Below are 17,451 nucleotides of genomic sequence, written 5' to 3'. Positions count from 1 at the left end.
GAGGCACAGGATGAAGGTAAAAGGGAACAGACTCGGGAGTAACCTAAGGAAATATTTCTTCATGGAAAAGATGGTGGAGTATAACAGCTCCCCCCCCCCCCCCCCAGAAACAAAGACTGTTTCTGAATTCAAGAATGTGTAGGACAAGCACATTGGATCTCTAAGGGAGAGGAAGGAAGAGTAGATGAAATGGATGGGCAGACTAGATAGAGGGCAGATAAAGACCATATTGCCTGTTTCCATGACAGCCTGGAGGAGCAAAACCCAAATCCTTCCCTCTGCACATCCCCACACTGAGTTGGGGGGTGGGGGGACAGAATGGTGGAAGGACTCCTAGGAACTGTGGAGAGCAGGTTTCTGTCATTTCCTGCTGTGGTCAGAAACAGCGACAGGGAGGACGCTTCTGCCCCATTCCTTATCACATATTAACACCCCCTGGCTGGGGCTCTATAGGTATACTTCTTCTCTCCTCTCTGTATTTTTATACATCATGACAATCCAATGCAGGGCAACCATGGCAGGATTAATGCATGTGCAAACTAGGCACATGCCTAGGACCTAAATGTTATGGTAATTCAAGGGCTCCCTAGATAGATTTTTGCCCTGGTAAGTCAGCTGCTGGCAGAAAGCAGAATTGGGGGGAGGGGAAAAGAATCCACCCTTGAGCTGTCTATTCTCCATAACCTTTGTGCATTGTCTTCTAGCTGACAGAAGCTGTCAGTGAGCTGCACTTCTTACCTACTGTTTTCTCCTCTGTGGTCAGAAGTTTTAAAATGTATATGGATTTCAACGGGGGTAGGGCAAAATGAATTTTTGCCTAGAGTTCACCAAAGCGTTAATTCTGCTCTTTCCCAAAACTAAGACAGTGTCTTAGTTTTGGAAAATATGGTAGGAGCAGGATCCTTGTGATATGCACTTGCAGGTCTTCTGTTTAAAATTCAAGTTGGTGTGTGCATGGTACTCCAGCCCCTCTTCCAATAATCATGCAGGGCAGCAGTATTTGAGCTTTTATTAAAAGAAGCAAAAGATTCCAAATACAGACCAGAATCTGAGCCCTTGGAACAAGGGCTGAAACTGGTTATAGCACCGTATTTGGCACCATGTCACTGTATTCCCCTCCCTCCCTCGTACAACAACACAAACAAATTCAAGTCTGCACAGGTGGTGGAGACCAAAACAGTAACAGAATGAAGAAAGCGGGAGATAAGCACAGTAGATCCCTAGTTGCCGAATTACACCTGGAATGAAATGGAGCTGACCGGCTGGGCCTTTCCATCCTGATCTGTTGCTAGTTACCCTAAGCTATGTTTCTATGAAGAATCCCTCACACCAAGAGCAGATGAAAGTATTTCCACTTTTAACTTATGAGCCTTCCACTTGTGGCAAGTGAAAAAAACAACTGTGCTCTGGCAGTATAAACACAACTGAGGAACCACCTCCTAGGACCCTCTGTACCTCACACACACACACACACACATACATACATGCACACCGTTACATGCACCCTCCTTGTCCTATGTCGCTCTCTCATTTGTCCTCATGCATGTTTCTCTAGCTCTGCTCTGGAGTACAGACATCCTTTTCAACCTTCTTGCTCCGGAGTTTAGTTCATTCTGGCACACACCGCTGAGGCTTTTCCTCCTAACATGCGCATGTTCAGGTCCTGTGTCCTCCTTGCTCCAGAGGACAGTCCTGTCTGGGCACTGAATTATTACCCTGTGAACGGGAGCAAGAGTCCTGTGTGCAATTGGGTGGTTTTCTCAGTGAAGATGAGTGGGGTATAGCGCGGAAAGGGAGGGAGCCAGCATTGTACAGCAACAGAGCAATTTGTCACTGCCTGGTGTTGGATCCCCCATTATGTACAGAGCTTGTAGCAGGAGAAGTTTATGCCTCATGTTCCCATCAACTCCTGCATTCCAGCGGGTTCTGGTTTTCCTCAGGCACTCGTCACTTACACGCCATCAGAAGGCTCTGAAAGGGAACACAGTGTCATCAGAACAGGACAAGAGGAATAATTTTCCTCTCCCTTTGGACTTATCTACTTTGGTACTGCCACCATCTCTTGCATCCCACCTCCTCCCTCTGACCAATGCTGGTTGCATTGTCCTTTCATTTCTTGCATTTGTACGACCCTCCCCACAATTTCTACCCCACTGTCCTGAATTCTGCCTACCGGTAGCAGCCTGGGTATGTCTCGACCTGAGAGATGGAATGATGGTGTAAGCATCGTAAGCAAAGAGGATTCCTGCCAGTATCCCGAAAACCTATACAGGGAACAAAACAAAATACTGTGACTACAGAACTCTTCTGTCAAACATCCTGTCAAAACTGAGAGCCAGAGAGGCACATACACCAAGCACAGAGGATCTCTGAGAAACAGGAGTGAAGGAATAGCCTTCTGATTAAAGCAGTGAGCTACAAGGCAGGGTTCAAATCCTGCTGATACTCCTTGTAACCCTGGACAAATCACTTAAAAATGAACTTAAATTCTGTTGAACAGGGAAGCACCTATGGTACCTGAATGGTACAGCTTAGGAAATAGTTTAATAAAAAAGCTGTTTTATTGTATAGTTTAGTAGGTCAGTTTATAATTTAGATTCTGTTGTATCCAGATTATGTATAAAATGTACTAGCCGTTAAGCCCGTTAAAACGGGCGAGATTTGTGTTTTGCAAAATGCAATAATTCTCACCTCCATCCATCCATGTGCAGCAAACCTCCTCTCTCCCCTGCCCTCCCCTCCCCCGATCCATGTCCAGCAACCCTGCTCTCTCCCCTCCCTCCCCCCCCCCCCGTCCACCAACCCTGCCCTCCCCCCATGTCCAGCAACCTACCCTCCTCGCCGCCACTCCCTCCCCCCTCCGTGCCGGGCCCCCTGCGCTACTACTACTACTATTTAGCATTTCTAAGGCGCTGACCTGACAGCGCCTCTCACCTCCGTGTGAAAGCGCTGCAGGCAGCAGCAGATCGCTCTGCTGCTGCCTGCAGCACTTCCACACGGAGGTGAGAGGCGCTGTCAGGTCAGTGCAGGGGGCCCGATCCGGAGGGGGGCGGGACCGGCGGCGGGGATGGGGGGAGGGTGGAGGTTGGTGCGCGCTATGTTTGTTTCCAGGCTCCAGCGGCAGCATCCGACAGTCCAACTCCGTTTCCCTCTCTGTTCCGCCCTCTGACATCATCACGTCTTGACGCGAGGGCGGGACAGAGAGGGAAGTCTCTACTGCGCATTTGCAGGTGAGTCGGTCACTTGCCATTTACATGTTTGATTTCTTTTTTTCTCTGCAGTCACAGGGAAATACAAACATGGCAATGAATAAGAGTCCTCTAGTTTGCTCATTAATACCTCCTGTTTGGCTTTATTTATTTATTAATAACAGGAGGTATTAATGAGCAAACTAGAGGACTCTTATCCATTGCCATGTTTGTATTTCCCTGTGACTGCAGAGACAACCCCTGCGATTCAGATCTTTCACACGCACACCCCTACACTGTCTAAATGGAGGCCATTGCATGGTGTATCAGATTGGGAATGCCTGATACCAGGATTGGACTCACTACTTCCCTCTGGCTACAAGCACTAATCCCATCCTGGTCCCCTCCTCCAATTAATACTCACCCCTCCAGCAATGCCAGCACCATCATAGTTCCTGATTACCACTATCAATGAGGTGATAAGGAAGAGCACAGATCCAATAGCTGCTCTAATGAAGTCCTAAGACAAGGAGATAAGGGAAAATGTATTAGCCTGAGAACAGTGTTATTACATACATGCAAGCGACACATTCATTTCCCCAAATTAAGATTGGCAGCTCGCCTGACAAGACTAATACAGGCCTGGTTTTGCTCTGTTGCATGCAAGGCGCTGTCATTCTGACTTTCCCACTAATTTCCCTTATCAGAACTACAACGCCATCCGTGCAAAACGCTAAATAAAACCAGGACTGGATCAGCCTAGTTGGTTGGCTTTAGGCAAGTTGGCAACCCAACCCCCAATACAAGCAACAAAGCCCCTACGCACAGCCCAATGAGTACTTACTGTCCAGGGCCAGTGAATGAAACTTAGGTCCTTGTGAAACTGACGCATGTAGACGACGAAAATGATGATGGCGAAGACCATTTCACAGATGGCCACCGTGAGGTACCCAGGATAACGGGAGGCGGCATAACAGATCAGGACAATTATACAGAGGACCTAGGAGGAAGAAGGGAGGGAGGTTAATGTATTTGTGTATATCATTTCCTGCACGTTTGTACGTCTGTACCCACAGCTCCCACTTTCCACACCGGCTTCATGGAAATCAAATCTGCAAACATATTTTTTTTTCTTTGGGAGGGTGTGGGGGAGGGGATAGTTACTGATATTAAAAATGTGAAGGTGATTGAACTAGAGGAGGGGGCATGGGAGAGGATGGAACAGGCCGCAGCGGGGGTATCATCTCATGTGCCATTTAAAGAGAATGCCATTAAAGTCCTATTTAGGTGGTATATGACACCAGAGCGTTTACAGCGTATTTACCCTACCTTATCTGGGCTGTGTTGGAGAGGATGTGGAGTGAAGGGAACCATGGGACACATTTGGTGGCATTGTAAGAAAATAAAGGCTTTCTGGAAAGCGGTCCATAGTAGGCTGCAGCTGTGGCTGGGGGTACAGATCTCATGGCAGCCCACTATCTACTTATTCTCTGCTAAAGCAGCAGGCCTCTTAGCTAATCAACAAATATTGCTGCGCTATGCCACAGGTGCAGCTCGAATTGTTATAGCAGCCTGTTGGAAACAGACTACGACTCCACCTTTAACTCGGTGGATTCGAAAGCTGAGATATGTGTGTGAGATGGAGCGGCTTATTGCACAGCGGAGCAATCGCACCAATAAATGGCACCTGATTTGGGACTCTTTTCTCCTTCATACATAATGTATGAATCAACTGTTGATTCATAAAACCAGTCCGGGTTGGGCGAGGGAGGGGTAAGGGGAGGGGGGGAGTGGAGTTTGTTTGTCTTATACTATAAAAATTCTATAAAAAATTTGAAGTTCTGAAGGATATCAGTATTACTTCATTCATGTTCTGATGCGGAGGCAACACGTACCATATGCTAAAGTGTTGTGGTTTTGGTATTGTTAGGAGAAACTTGACTTGTAAAACCATACCTCTGTCATTATACAATGTTCTAAGTGGTACTGTTGCCACGGGTTGTACTGTTGAAAGAATGTACCATTTACTAATAAAGACTTCATATAAATTTAAAAAAAAAATGTGAAGGTGATTTGTTGCTTTGTTACTACAATTTTCAACTTCTAATACTGTGGTCAGAGTCTTTGTCCTTGCTGGTACATTCAATCTGTTGTGATATTAAGCTTCACTTTAGTTTTTGGTATGTTCTGTAATTATTGTGCTCTGCATACCAATGTCGACTGTCTAAAACTTTTGTTCCATTTACCATGTTTTGATAAAGAGACCTCTTCAAAATTAAGAAGAAAGAAAGAAAAAAAACCCAGAAAAATCTAAGTCACAGCTCCCAAATTCTGTTTCCACAGACAGTGGCTGTGACTGAACCTTGGGGGGGGCATTGCCGGCTGAGTTGTGTTACATGGTCAACGTAACAGAACAGGATATGTGTAAGCCTGCTGCTTTCTCCACAAGTGGGCAGGTCCTCAGGCACAGAGCAGAGCAGCAGAGAGCACATCTGGCAGACAGCAGCATGCTATAAATCCCAGGTGTGGGTAGTGGTTGACAAAGCACCCTGTGTTGGCGGGAGTTTGTAAGGAGCAGACTTGAGTTATCCCTCCATTATCATAGCAACGGCAATAAACACAGCAAGCACTGAGACAGCTCTTAAAGGAGCAAAAGGACCTAGCAGGGGCAGCTTGAAGAAGCCCTGCTGAGGAAGGGGTTCAGGGGTTTTTCAGCACTGGCCTTCTAGGCTTGTAATGAGGCCTGGTTTTTCAAAGTAACCATACTAACCCCCCTCCCCCCCGGTTTACTAAGCCGCACTAGAAGCTGCTGTGCACTAATGCCAACACAGCCCATTCACTTTGAATCAGGGGCGTAGCCAGACTTTGGTGGGAAGGGGGGTCCAGAGCCCAAGGTGAGGGGGCACATTTTAGCCACCCCCACCACCATTTTTGACCTCCCCACCACCACCAACACCTTTGACCCCCCCCCCCCCCCAGTGCCAACCCTTTCAACTCCCTGCTGTCGCCAACCCTCCCCCACCGCCGTCGGGTACCTTTGCTTGCAGGGGGTCCCCAACCCCCACCAGCTGAAGTCCTCTTCTCCGGCGCAGCCGCATTGTTGATCTGCAAGGGCAGGCTTCTGTTTCTGTGAGTCTGACGTCAGACTCACAGAAACAGAAGCCTGCCCTTGCAGATCAGCAACGCAGCCGCGCCGAAGAGGACTTCGGCTGGCGGGGGTTGGGGACCCCCGCCAGCAAAGGTACCCGACGGCGGCGGGGGAGGGTTTGCGGTGGGAGGGGGTGTTGAAGGGGTTAGCGGCGGGGGGCCAGGGCCAAATCTACAGGGGCCCATGCCCCGTGGCCCCATGTAGCTACGCCCCTAATTTGACTATATCGGCATTGCCGCGCGGCTAAGTAAACAGGGGAGTAAGTAAATTGGCTTTGGTCCTAGACCAAAATACATCTAATGAATATCATTGTGGATCGGCCAAAAAATAGACCTGCCTCTAGTTCAGCTCCGCACCACTGTTGCATGAAGAAGGCTCCTATGTGTGGATGCAGAATATATGCTTGAATTTAACACTGTGACAATGCACAGTCAGGGGTCAGTATTTTTTTTTAATATTAGAGTTCCAGGCAACGTAATTTAGCTCAAATAATTTTTGCTGAGTATAATCAGTGTTGGAAGTTTTTTTTGTTTTGTTTTATACAGCTTTGGGTTTTTTGCCCGGTTCTTGGGGCCTGGATTGGCCGCTGTCGGAGACAGAGTGCTGGGCTTGATGGACCTTTGGTCTTTTCCCAGCGTGGCAGTGCTTATATACTTATGTAATATAAATTACATTCTTTTTTTCCTGGGACAACTGTCCGACTAGTGTTTAGAGCAGGGGCTCCCAACTCAATATTCGGGACACACCTAGCCAGTCAGGTTTTCAGGATACCCACAATGAATATGCAGGAGATGGAAGGTAGTGCATGCAAATCTATCGCCTGCATATACATTGTTGGGTATCCTGATAACCTGACTGGCTAGGTGTGTCCCGAATACTGTGTTGAGAACCCCTGGTCCCTCTTTCCTTATCAGAGTTTTCAGGGGGCCCTTTCTTTTAGTTGCCTTGGAGGGTGCCACCTCATCCCTTGCTTCAGGCAGCAGACTGCCATGAGCTGCCCTGGGTGGAGGGGGGAGGAAATAGTGCTGCCTGTGGATGGCCTCCAGGAAAGAAAGTGCTGTCTGTTTGGAGTGGGGGGGGAGATATTTTTTCTTCCCATGTGGAATGGTATGGGGAGTTGCTGGTAAGGTAGGAGAAAAAGGGAGGGTGCTGGTGTCAGGCCTAGGGAAGGGGGAGAGTTAAGTGCACTCTCCCCTGCCCTGTTAATTCATGTGAATGTGAGAGGGGGTATAATGAGAGAAATTTCTCATGGTGCTGGCTCATTTATCTTCAATGTTTTGATATAGTGGCTTCATAGTCAGCATTTTAGTCTGGGGTGTGTGTGGTATTTGCTGGGGTATTTTTTAATAACCACAATCAATATATATAAGATGTAGGTAGCAAATGAATATGCTAATGTGCCACACCACACCCTTTGCCCCCCCCCCAAATGAAACCGTCAAAACTACATCCATGCTGTCTGTAGCCTAAAAAAACCCCAGAAGAATTTTCTTATTAGACAGCCAATACTGGCAGCTAGGATAGGCAACTTTTAAACACGGTGCAGGAATTTGGGGAGTATGCTCTAAGAAGCAGTTCTCGGTGTTAGGGGAGCAAGCAAGTAGAAGCCAGTGCCCTCTCATTAGGGGACCTACATCTGTTGGTATTCCACAATGGTAGAGCTGGGGAGCAGTGGAAAGGGTCTGCAGTAATGCCGAGTGACCCAGTTCAAACAAGGCAGCTTTTAGTTTATACTATCTGTTGAACTTTCCATAATGTGCTCTGGTATTTCTAGAGCCTGCATCTATCATTTGATATCAGTGCAGCTGCAGGTCCCATAATAAAGCAGGTTGGAACTGAGAGATATCCTGGTCTAAAACTTGCCTCCCTGAACAAAGTCACTTGGCACCTCTTGGCCTTCAGCACGGCTCCCCTTGGCTTTCCCCCTACCACCAGTGGGTGGCTTAAAGCCCTCTCCCACTATATCCAGCATGTCCTCTTCCACTGTGTACTCCTCTCTCCAAGGTCTCTTTCTGTACCTCCCCTCCAAGATATCAGATACTTTTCTCCCTCACCCCTGAGGTGTTCTCCAGTTCCCGTTCTCTCTCTCTCCCCCAGGTGTTCTGTGGGCTTAACTTCCCTAACCCCTCCAAGGTAGCACCAGCAAGTAGTGGGCATGTGTTAAAATAAAGATTCCGTTTCTGGCACCAGGGCCTTGAGCATCTGCACATACTGAAAGCCCGCCCAATATGACCCCCTCCAAACTTCCTGTTTCAGAGGGGGGAGGACTCGTCAGTCCTTGAACATACAGGATGTTCAAGGCCCCACGCCAGCAGCAATAGATTCACTGTTTCCCCAGGCAGTCACCTAGTCATTGGGCCAGCCCTATTGACCTCTGCCAGGATCTAGTCTCCAACCCATGAGCAGTGTGGCCAGAGTGAGTGTAGCTAGGCAAATGCATGAGCTCTTACAAAATAAAAATACCCCTACATGCATGGTCTCTCACCTTCTGTCACTGTCCAGATTCAAGCTGCATGCTTGTCATTTTAGTCTACTTAACTAGCAGAAGTAAAAGGGCAACAGAAGCAAGCTGTAGGCAAGATTTTATTGCAGTAACTTAATATGTTTGTGCTTAGCTTTCAAGAGCAGGTCTTCTCATTCATTAGGAAGGTGCAAAAAGAACTGGAGGTGGGGAGGCGTAGGCATATGAATACACAAATAAATCAGTTTCCAGTACAGTGGTGGTTTTCACAGCTGCAAAGAGCTGCAGAGTAAAAGGATGAGGGGGGGGGAAGGGGTGATGTGTCTTCAAAGAAAGCTCAGAGGAATAAGCAGTGGAAATTACAGAAAGGATGACGAAGGGTCTAGTATACTGAAGGGATTTTCCCAGATTAGGGGTGTATAGACAAAATAGTACAGAGGGCCTTCTGTCTGGCAGTGGGTGAAGAAAGCACCCCAAAGTGCTGAGGTTTGGGGGGAGGGGTCGAAGATGCAGAAACCTTGCTTTACAGTCATGCGCTGACACATAGCACATGGCTTCCTAATACAAGAGTAAAGTCAAAGTTTTGCTTCCCAAAGCAGTAACCAAATAGTATGCAAATAGGCCTTGTGCAAAACTGGGGCAATTTTATAAAGGGTGCTAAAAATTTGGTACCCTTAATGTGCGTTAAGAAAGTACCAAAATTCCATTACAGAATAGAACCCAAAAGTTAGCATTTGGGTGTCTATATTTAAAATACAAGGGCAAACGTTTATTGAGTTGTACGACTGACTCGACGTAGTCCTGTGTTTCAGCGCTAGAAGCATCAAATCGGTTGTATAACTCAATAAACGTTTGCCCTTGTATTGGAATTTAGATTGGTCTTCCCCCATTCTTTTTTGCTCTTCTGGCATTTGGGTGTCAATATTCAGGCACCAACATTTACACCATGTAAAAGACAGGTGTGAACTTTAGCGCCTCCATGTTGGCACTGAGGTGCGCAACTTACAGTATTCTATAAGGTTGGAGGCTAAGTGCATGACCCGCCCATGCCATGTCCACATGCACTGACACAGCGAGGATGACAAATGATGATAAACAAAGTATCAAGGTGTAAAAGCACACTTTAATTGACTGGCAAGATCAAGACTCAACACGAATCATGTTTCAGCCATGAGGCCTTCCTCAGGAGTCTCTGTGAAACCGTCGCAGTACCGCTGAGAAATAGCGCCGCTGCATTAAACACACATACTGGTTCAGACACTAACACTGCTCACAAAATGCATCCAACTCGTCAACGAGTGTGTGATACTGTTGTTCCAGTTGCTGGCGTCCTAATTTTGTTTGTTTTTATATGTGGAGAACGCAGCTTTAGTGTCTGAACCGGCGTGTGTGTTTAATGCAGTTGTGCTATTTCTCGGCGGTACCGCAGCAGCTTCACAGAAGGGAATGGGACTTGATATACTGCTTTCTGTGGTTACAATCAAAGCAGTTTACATATTATATACAAGTACTTACTTTGTACCTGGGGCAATGGAAGGTTAAGTGACTTGCCCAGAGTCACAAGGAGCTGCAGTGGGAATCGAACCCAATTCCCCAGGATCAAAGTCCGCTGCACTAAACACTAGGCTACTCCTGCACTCCTGAGGAAGGCTTCACAGCCGAAACATGATTTGTGTTCAGTCTTGGTTCTGCTAGTCAATTAAAGTTTGCTTTTACACCTTTGTTTATCATCATTCGTCACCTTCGATGGGTCTGGCATTCTTTGATTTTGTGGGCGATTGTTCTTTGTCTTCCTGTCCACATACACCCCGTTTACAGTTACATGCGAAAGCACTTAGGGGTCCTTTTACTAAGCAGCGATAGGGCTAATGCGCAGGTAGCGCACACCAAATCAGCACTACTGTAGGTGTAGCGCGGGCGCCATGCGGTAGTTTCGTAGTTGGTGTGTGCTGTTTCCCGCGGTACAAACATTTTTCTATTTCTATCATGGGGGCTTCCCAGCAGTATCGGCAGTGCGGACCACATGGCATGCGGTGCATGACTGCCACGCGAGTAGCACATGAGCCCTTACCGCTAGGTCAATGGATGGCGATAAGGGATCAGAAGCCCATTCAATTCCCACGGTCTTCTTCGCATTCCAGTGCATACTAATCAGTAGCACTGCTTCCTCAAAGGAGCCCAAAATATGTGCACTAACACTGGATGACAGGCTACTCAATCAGCACCTATATCAGCACCCAGAATTGCATATGCACACATCTGTGCATGTGCTGGAAGTTTATTCGCTGTGTAAAACTCTCATTTTGTGTCTTCCACATTTCCTCCCAAAACTAGATTTTCAGTCATTGCATATTCCTCGGATAACATCTTCATAGGTGGTATATCAAATAAAGCTGGGTCTGTTTCTTCTCTTTACTGTGACTATTAAAGACCCACAACTTTTTTCTGGATTTCTTAAATAGCGTGGGTTAAAAAAAAAAGCTGAGGAGGTGTTCTGAACCATGGAGAAATGCATGCGTGCCGTGGTCTGAGCACAAAAACCTGTATCGGCACCTGAGTTACACAGGCTGCAACACTATTCACACAAGTCACTCCTGAGTACTACTACTACTTATCATTTCTATAGCGCTACTAGACGTACGCAGCACTGTACACTTGAACATGAAGAGACAGTCCCTGCTCGACAGAGCTTACAATCTAATTAGGACAGACAAACAGGACAAACAAGAGATAAGGGAATATTAAAGTGAGGATGATAAAATAAGGGCTCTGAACAAGTGAATAAGGGTTAGGAGTTAAAAGCAGCATCAAAAAGGCGAGCTTTTAGCTTAGATTTGAAGACGGCCAGAGATGAGTACTGGCTCAGGATGTCTATTCCAGGCATATGGTGCAGCAAGATAAAAGGAACGGAGTCTGGAGTTAGCAGTGGAGGAGAAGGGTGCAGATAAAAGAGATTTACCCAGTGAACGGAGTTCCCGGGGAGGAATGTAGGAAGAGATGAGAGTGGAGAGGTACTGAGGAGCTGCAGAGTGAATGCACTTATAGGTCAATAAGAGGAGTTTGAACTGTATGCGGAAACAGATTGGAAGCCAGTGAAGTGACTTGAGGAGAGGGCTAATATGAGCATAACGACCCTGGCAGAATATTAGTTGTGCAGCAGAATTTTGAACAGATTGAAGAGGAGAGAGATGGCTAAGTGGGAGACCTGTGAGAAGCAAGTTACAATAGTCTAAGCGAGAGGTGATAAGAGTGTGGATGAGGGTTCTGGTAGTGTGCTCAGAAAGGAAAGGGCGAATTTTGCTGATATTATAGAGAAAGAAACGACAGGTTTTAGCAGTCTGTTGAATATGTGCAGAGAAGGAGAGGGAGGAGTCGAAGATGACCCCAAGGTTATGAGCTGATGAGACAGGAAGGATGAGAGTGTTATCCGCAGAAATAGAGAATGGGGGAGGAGGAGAGGTTGGTTTAGGGGGAAAGATAAGAAGCTCAGTCTTGGTCCCATGGACAGAAAAAAGGCAAAACTTTTAAAAATTCAATATGTAAGTTCCGAATAGTATTCCAGCACATGCAACTCAGGTGCCGATCAGATTTATGTGCTCAGTCCTGCACGTGCATGCATTTCTCCAGAATTCAGCACTTTGCTCTTTGTTCAGCACTCCTCCCTCAGCTCTGAATTTTTGTGGGTTTTTTACCCACGCTCTTTAGGAAACCCAGAAAAAAAGTTGTGGGTCTCTAAAAGTCACCGTAAAGAGAAGAAACAGAGAGGACACCCTCTCTAATATCAACTGCAGAAGAACCAGCTAAAGCCCTGACATTGAGTTCAGCGGTTACATCTTCTGTACACTTCTCAGCATCTGTGCTGAACAGCAACCAGTTTCATTAGCATGGATTTAAATGTGCTGTGCCCTGGTGTCTGCACAAGGCTTTGCACACGATTAGCTGATGTGCAATATTCATTTTTGTATTGTGCACTGGTTAGCTTGGCTTTTGCACATAAAACCTAGTGCCCTTGCTACATCTGGTTAAATGCCCTAAGCCCTAGAGCAGAACAGATCGAGGAGGCGGAGAGCAGTCCTGAGAAAGGACCTCCACACCAAGGAGTGGAAGGGTGCCCTAATGGTTAGTGCAGTGGGTTGTGGACCTGTGTAACTGGGTTCAATTCCCTCTACAGCTCTGTGTGACTCACTTAGCCCTCTGTTGCCCCAGGTGCAATATAATACTAGATTGTGAGCCCATTAGGGACAGTATCGGTACCTGAAACAGAAATTTGCCTAGGTCTAGGTGGTATATAAATACTAAAAATAAATAAATATGCAGAGAGAAGGCTACCATACCTGAGGGAAGGGGAGTAGCCTGAGCCTAAGTGTTTCCTTGGGATGGGAAACTGTGTGCTCAACTCAGCCTCCAAGAGTTAATTATATGTATAAGGAAGACTGCCAAGGTAGGAGATAACCCTGAAGTATATCCAGAGAGTACCTGATTTTGGTGTACGCCCAAGATGGTGTTAGGAGTCACGGTGTTTGGGCCTGGCTTGGAACTATCAAGAGTATTTCCTCACTATACTGAAAGAGAGAGAGAGACTAATTAAAAAGACTAAGGGGCCAATGCACAAAAGTCCCAGTAAAAAAAAAAGTGTGCGTTTAGATCCTCAGTAAAAGCCATCAAGTTTGAAATGAAACTACAGTGTAGTAAATTTAAAACAAATCGGAGAACATTTTTCTTCACCCAACGTATAATTAAACTCTGGAATTCGTTGCCGGAGAAAGTGGTGAAGGTGGTTAGCTTAGCAGAGTTTAAAAAGAGGTTGGACAGTTTCCTAAAGGACAAGTCCATAAACCGCTACTAAATGGACTTGGGAAAAATCCACAATTCCAGGAATAACATGTATAGAATGTTTGTACGTTTGGGTAGCTTGCCAGGTGCCTTTGGCCTGGATTGGCCGCTGTCGTGGACAGGATGCTGGGCTCGATGGACCCTTGGTCTTTTCCCAGTATGGCATTACTTATGTACTTATGAAATAGCGAGTGATGCTCAAAGGAAATCTCATGCAAATGAGCTGCTGCAGCTCAGTAGGGAAAGTGCCTAGTCATGTGTAGACCAGTCACTCGCTAAGCGTCGATGCTATGTGCATGCCCAGAACTACATGTGTTGTGGACATGCCTGCACAGTGTTCCACAGCTACACATGGCTTTATTGTTTATATGTGCGTGTAGGAAAGCAGTGTGTAGCTTTTTTTCTAAACCGCGGGTGTGCCTCCACAACGTACTTCTTAGCCTTTTTCTTTTGTTCCAAGACAACTTCTTCACAGTACTGTTACACGCAAATACTATTAACGTATGACAGCAGATTGCTCCGCCAGAAGCCACCATCGTGCTATGACAGTTCCAGACCTCTTGAAAATTTTGATTAAAAGTAGGCACTCCTTCCTGTGCATCGCTCGGAATGCTCATTTTAATACTAATTAGCTCATTGTAATACATTTGCATACAATTCTCGTTGGCTGCTAGTGTGAACGATAAAAGCCACGCAGAACCCCTTTGTGTATTACTCGCTGACTACCGTGCACATTAAACTGACTACAACCAGTCAAAAATCAGACATTATAAGTACATAAGTATTGCCACACTGGGACAGACCAAAGGCCCATCAAGCCCAGCATCCTGTTTCCAACAGTGGCCAATCCAGGTCACAAATACCTGGCAAGATCCCAAAAAAGTTCAATACATTTTATGCTCTTTATCCCAGAAATAAGCAGTGGATTTTCCCCGTCATTTTAATAATGGTCTATGGACTTTTCGTTTAGGAAGCCGTCTAAACCTTTTTTAAAACCCCGCTAAGCTAACCCCCTTTACCACATTCTCTGGCAAAGAATTCCAGAGTTTAATTACACAGTGAGTCAAGAAAACTTTTTCTCAGATTTGTTTTAAATTTACTACTTTGTAGCTTCATTGCATGTCCCATAGTCCTAGTATTTTTGGAAACTGAACAAATGATTCACGTCTACCCGTTCCACTCCACTCATTATTTTATAGACCTCTATCATATCTCCCCTCAGCATCTTTTCCCCATACTGAAGAGCCCTTCAGTGGTAAGTTTTGTGCATTGGCCCCTAAGCCTGTGAAGTAACAGAGCTGACTACTGTCCCTTTCTGTACATAAAAGAAGTGTTTTTACTTATACCTGCAACCTGTGCGAGTGTGTCACATTTGTGCGAGGTCCTGCAGTCACAATAACCCTGAAACAACCACAAGGCTGTCTTCACTTAGGTCACCTAGAGGAAACCTACTACTGTACAAGAAAAAAAAGGGATGTGTCTTGTAACATACAACCCAGAGCTAAAAAAAAAAAAATACAGAAAGATTGTGAAAGACCTACAGCCACAGAATGAATCACTGGAAAAAAAAATACTCCCCACCCATCCAGTTTTAGCTTTCCAGCAAGCACCTAAGTTGAAACAAAAATTAGTAAGAAGCAGCCTTCAGACTGAAACTGAGAAAAATGAAGATGGCATGAAACCGTGCAAGATGCCATAATGCAAGCATTGCCAGCTCATATCACTGCAAGAGCTAAGGAGTAGGGCCTGTCCATTATGTGTCTCTGTGTAAATCTGGTATGCACCATGCAAATCATGATAATATCAGCACTCCACAGCTCCTAGTATGGGACACAGACAAAACAAGCTGTCATGTACATGCTAGTAAGGTTGGACAAAGGAATGCTCCTCATGCTTAGCAGCACTATCCCCACTTTTCCCTACTTCCTTCAAATACCTTCCCACCCCTCAAAACACTCTCCTGATTCTCCTTCCTTCCAGCATTCCTGCCTCTTCTCCTTCCCTCCGGGCACCCTCTCCCTGTGCCTCCACCTCCCTCTGGATGGCAGATGTTTCTTGAGCTGCCCTGGCTTCCTCTCAAACATGAGCTGCTGGGGAGGGGAAAGGGGAGCCAGCTGTGCCTAGACACTACTTTCTGTCTCACTGTACCGGTTCTCCTTTTGAAGCCAAAAGATAGGAGTCGAGTCTCTCGGGATTGAGAACCCCATTTGCACTCCCCCACCTACTTTGGCAGTATAAAGTTTTAGTTTCAGAAGCTGTACACAAAATTTTGAATGTAAGGCTTAATGCATTCAACAGGCAGATTGACCCTTGCCAGAAGGAACTACCACTGGAGCAAAATGCTTCTCAGAGGGCTTAAAGTACAAGTTTGAAACTTGTGAGCAGTAGCACGAAATCACCATGACCACAGTCAAAGCAAAAAACGCTCTATATAAAAGGGATCCCATTTATCCACCTCTATTAACACATATATAAGGCTTCTGGTTTTTGATTACAACTAGGAAAACCCCAATGAATGGGTTTTTAAGGTTATAACTGAAAAATAAAAAAAAATCCTCTTTGCTGCTGCCTCAGCTTCGTCCCTGAGTTTGCTTTGCCTAGCATAAGATGATTTATCTCCACCACCACCACCGCCACTTTCTCCTAAGGCCAGCACAGTCAAATACAGCATCTCCTCCCTCGGCATCCACTTGGCTGGTCCCACCTCAGATGACATCATCAAGAAGCATCAGAGCAGGGCCAGCTGAGGGGCACCAGAACATCTTTTTGGTTGGTTGGAAGGAAACCAATCTCTGGCCCTAGGAACCTAACAAACCAATCTCTGGCCCCTCCCCCAAGTTCTCTAGTTGGTGACACTGAATTGGACAAAGTATTGGTTGAGCCATGGCCCCAGTGGTCCACCCTATTCCACTGTCTATGCCACAGACGAAGACAGACGAAAGAGATGCTGTGTTTAGAGGAGGAAGTGGTGATGAAGGCATCCAACAACTTAGGACTCACCAACCCCTTCACTGAGACAAGACTAGGGTCTCTGACTTCTAGCTGTGGGGTGGAGTTAGAGCTCTTTCATTTATACCTGACTAAATAATCTTTGGATTCTAGGTCAAAGCTTCCTGGTCCTACAGGAGTTTCACTGTCAAAGGTGGTCTCACTTCCTGTTGGAGAAGAGGGGAGGTTTACTTTCCTTACTGCATGACACCAGTCAGGGGCAAATCCTGTGGCCAATTAGAGGGTCTATCCCCAGCACAGCTCAGGTCCGACTGCACCTGGGCATATACTCTACACTAGCACCCTCCTCTCACCGACTGGGTCCCAACCGCCTCTGGGCGAGACTCCCACTCTCAAGATATCCCCGGTGATTTCTAGAACACTGGGGCCACACTCCCAGTGGTACCACAGTTCCTAGAAAGCATTCACAGACCCAACAAGCAAATCACCAGGATTCTTAGTCAGTCCAGACAAGCAGAGTCAATAAACTAAAAAAGGTTTATTGTCATAAAAAAATATTGAACAGTGAACCATAAAAACAGATGGAACAAAAACTGGCAAATAACAGGTAACTGAATAAGGATCAATTATAAAAAAAACTATCTAAACATTTTATCACTACCTGGATAGTGCCTGGGGACACAGGGTCTCAGTAAACAGGTCTTTCTCTCTCTACTTCCAAACTGAGACTGGGGGAAAAAAACAGTAAATCCTGGCTGAATTTTAGCTCCTGGGCCAATCAGAGCCCAGAACAACATTTTTTAAAAGTAGCTGGCCACATCACTGCAGATTACTTCCTCTCTGTGTTAAACTAAAGAAGGAACAGTCATTTC

The 17,451-nt window shown here is 46.1% G+C and overlaps 1 protein-coding gene across 1 annotated transcript in view; it reads right to left on the bottom strand.

The window, feature by feature from the left end:
* Positions 1–992: 992 nt before the first annotated feature.
* Positions 993–17,451, bottom strand: part of PLP2 (proteolipid protein 2) — a 31,730-nt gene continuing 15,271 nt past the window's right edge. Inside the window, exons 2-5 of the mRNA XM_030194255.1 lie at positions 4,033–4,188; positions 3,613–3,708; positions 2,174–2,264; positions 993–1,971 (exon numbers count right to left, since the gene is read on the bottom strand). Coding sequence (XP_030050115.1) covers positions 1,952–1,971; positions 2,174–2,264; positions 3,613–3,708; positions 4,033–4,188 — 363 coding nt within the window. The 3' untranslated portion in view covers positions 993–1,951. The remainder of the gene's footprint in view (positions 1,972–2,173; positions 2,265–3,612; positions 3,709–4,032; positions 4,189–17,451) is intronic.

Source organism: Microcaecilia unicolor, chromosome 2 (genome assembly GCF_901765095.1).
Source record: "Microcaecilia unicolor chromosome 2, aMicUni1.1, whole genome shotgun sequence".
Classification (NCBI taxonomy): Eukaryota; Metazoa; Chordata; class Amphibia; order Gymnophiona; family Siphonopidae; genus Microcaecilia; species Microcaecilia unicolor.
The sequence above is the reverse complement of the archived record's forward strand: the minus strand, read 5'-3'. Positions and strand labels throughout refer to the sequence as shown.